We start from the raw sequence: 3,266 nt of genomic DNA, 5'->3' as shown, positions 1-3,266 counted from the left end.
GTTTTTTTTTTTTTTTTTTTTTTTCTGCTGTACGCGGGCCTCTCACTGTTGTGGCCTCTCCCGGTGCGGAGCACAGTCTCCGGACGCGCAGGCTCAGCAGCCATGGCTCACGGGCCCAGCTGCTTCGCGGCACGTGGGATCCTCCCGGACCGGGGCGTGAACCTGAGCCCCCTGCATCGGCAGGCAGACTCTCAACCACTGCGCCACTAGGGAAGCCCTAGCAGGCAGATTCTTAACCACTGTGCCACCAGGGAAGTCCAACCCTGCTTGACTTTTATCATAAAGACTTGAAGTGCTGCCATTCCCTTTTCTAGGACCTTTATGGATGGCTAGGCCATTGCCTGCTTCAATAATTAAAAAAAATAATATGTGTTATAATTATTTTCTTGTATTAATAAGATTGGTAATAATGAAATTCCCCCATTAGGTTACCCATCATGTGTGGGATTTAGCCAATACAGCACCACCCTTTCCACCGTTAGAAATGTTTAGCCCTCATTTTTACAGGGCTGTGTGTTGATGAGTTTCATGCTGTTCAGAAGTAAAGAAACAAATATCAACCACTTACTCATTTCCTGCCTTTAGGAACCTCCTAGCTAGATGAAACAGACATGTACAAATATAAAGAAAACATATAGATAACAAACATTGAACAAAGGTAGAATTAACATTTAACTTTGAACACAAGGAGAATATTTGTGGAGTAGTGAATGAAAGCTTACCAATTGCAGTTCAGCTGGAGCAAGGTTGGTGGAAGTTGTTCCTTAGTTTGGGGATCCTGAGAGAAACTCAAAGTGAGGGAGGGATATCTGGTAGAAAGAACCTAGAAGAGGAGCTCTCTGTTCTGTGCCCTGTGTTTGGTTTATCCTTCTGGGTGATCAGTTCAGTTCTAGTTTCCAGTGTCTACTAGGGCTCTGCCTTCTCCCTAGAGAAGCTGTGCAGTTCCCAGAAGAAAGATTCTCATTAGAAATTGCGTGGGGAGAGGTACTGGGGATGGGAGCGGGAGACTAAGCAGAGGTTTATTACTGGGATATATTTGAGGGGCCCTTATTGATACTAATCTTCATAATCTGGCAGCAACTACATTGTACTAGTCTCTTCAGTTTTCTCATCTCAAGTGTTGGGCAAATACCTGCTCTCACCTTGTACCTTTTTTCTATCTTTTGGCTGGGTTAGTTGTCTAGTTTGAACAGTGCCATATATGAAGAATACACACGTAGTCATGAAATGAATTTTCTCTCTGCAGAAGTCAAATCTTCTACTATTCCACTGGGATGAGTGTGGGAATTGTGGCCTCTTTACTAATCATCATTTTTATGCTGTCCAAGTTTATGCCCAAGGTAAGGAGCAGAATCCTCACATGCAGTTAGGATGAGCTTGGATAGTTGAAGGATTGTTTTTGGATAGTCTTACAGCACTGAAAATTTGCATTGATGGCTGGTAAGTAAATGTCCTACTCTTTCCTTGATTCAGAAAGGTACTTTCCATGATGCAACTTGGAGCCTCATTACATACAATCTCTCCCTTTTTATTTGAAATCCTGTATACAGTGGAGGGGATTAAAGTCTTCTTCTTGTTTGTTAATTACATAGATTATATAGCCAGGCTTTTAAGTTATTTAGCATCTCATTTTCCCAGTTTTCTTTGCAGACTGTACCATTTAAAATATAAAGGACATCTTTTTAAGAGATGTGTTTTGTGCATTTTTAGTAGGTTGAATTTTTTTTTTTTTTTAATCACAGTTCTATTTTGTTTCTTTTATGTATGGAAAACCCATTGTAACTTTTTGCTTTCACTTCTACTCTTTCTTAGAAAAGTCCCATTTACATCATCCTGATAGGAGGCTGGTCCTTTTCTCTGTACCTCATTCAGCTAGTTTTTAAAAATTTACAAGAGATCTGGAGATGTTACTGGCAGTATCTTTTAAGTAAGTGTTGTTGGTTTTGCTTTACTTTTTATATGTTTATAGGCTGTTTTAGTTAATTTGATCATGAAAAGATGTTGCTTGCTTACTGCTTACAGGAGTTTAATAGTCTATGCCATTTTGTTAACTTGTAAGAATCATAGTTCTTTACTTATTTCTAACCCCTCTATACAGTTGTCACCTTCTCTTAAATTAAAATGATGCTGCTAGGGAGAAGACTTTAATTTCTTGGTGTTTATAAATACATCTCTCTTTACACAATAGGCATCTTTCTGAAAAGCCGTAAATTGACTTTATGAATATAATCATATTTTAAATACACTTGAGGACCTTAAGAAGTAAAGGACTCTACAGTGAACCTTATCTATAAAGCGAGAATCTTTTGGTTATAAAGATAGTAACTCTTAATCTATCCTTTGAGAGCAGGTTAATCTGGATTTTCATATATTGGGTTTTTTAAACAGACTATTTTAGAGTTGTTCAACATGTAGGTTTAATTCTCCATTTGAGAATTAAATAAATTCAGGATAGTAGAAAGGATAGAAGCTTAAAGAGATTAATATATATGAATAATGAAAAAAGTGTGAATAATTGAGTAAAGATCTTACCTATTTCCCTGGTTCATTAGGCGCTACATAGTGAATTTACTGCTGCTCCCCACACAGATTATTTTTACCAACTGTAGATTAAAAAGAATGTCTTCTGATAACTCTTCTCATAGGCTATGTCCTTGCAGTTGGATTCATGAGTTTTGCAGTCTGTTACAAGTATGGGCCCTTGGAGAATGAACGAAGTATCAACCTGCTGACTTGGACCTTGCAGCTGATGGGCTTATGTTTCATGTATTCCAGTATCCAGATACCACACATTGCCCTTGCCATTATCATCACTGCACTGTGTACTAAGAGCCTGGAGTACCCTATTCACTGGCTGTACATCACCTACAGGTGACTGAAAGGCAGTGTAACTTTGTACTGAAACATGCAATGTGGGATGCAGTTGCAGCAAAAGGAGACAGAGGTGTTGACCTGGGAGCCTCTTTGTTAATGCAAATTTATGGTATTATGCTTCACTCTTATTTCCTTCAAGTCTTTCTTTTTAGATTCTCTGTAGGCATTTTTATAGAATTTATAAATTCTGGTTATTTTATATATAAAGTGAAAACATCTAGTAAAGTGTCATGTGTTCTTGTTACCACTAGGTGATGCAAAGTATATCACTTTTATACCACATGCCTCAGGTCACCTGGTTTCAGATTATTTCACACTGGCTCTCAGATTGCTCTGGGAGTCCTATTCTTTTTTTTCTCCCCCCAAGTCTTTTTTTTTTTTTTTTTTTTTTT

At 38.2% G+C, this 3,266-nt stretch overlaps 1 protein-coding gene across 1 annotated transcript; it reads left to right on the top strand.

The window, feature by feature from the left end:
- Positions 1-1,246: 1,246 nt before the first annotated feature.
- LOC103077221 (transmembrane protein 194A-like) lies at positions 1,247-2,871 on the top strand (the record flags this gene model as incomplete). The annotated part of the gene is made up of 3 exons (XM_007465845.1): positions 1,247-1,340; positions 1,813-1,927; positions 2,646-2,871. Coding segments are annotated over 3 exons (435 nt in total), but the record flags the coding sequence as incomplete, so codon positions are not given.
- Positions 2,872-3,266: the final 395 nt, after the last annotated feature.

Source organism: Lipotes vexillifer, unplaced genomic scaffold (assembly GCF_000442215.2).
Source record: "Lipotes vexillifer unplaced genomic scaffold, Lipotes_vexillifer_v1.1 C27167953, whole genome shotgun sequence".
NCBI classification, from domain to species: Eukaryota; Metazoa; Chordata; class Mammalia; order Artiodactyla; family Lipotidae; genus Lipotes; species Lipotes vexillifer.
Note: the sequence above shows the minus strand (reverse complement) of the source record. Positions and strands in the feature narration are given on the sequence as shown.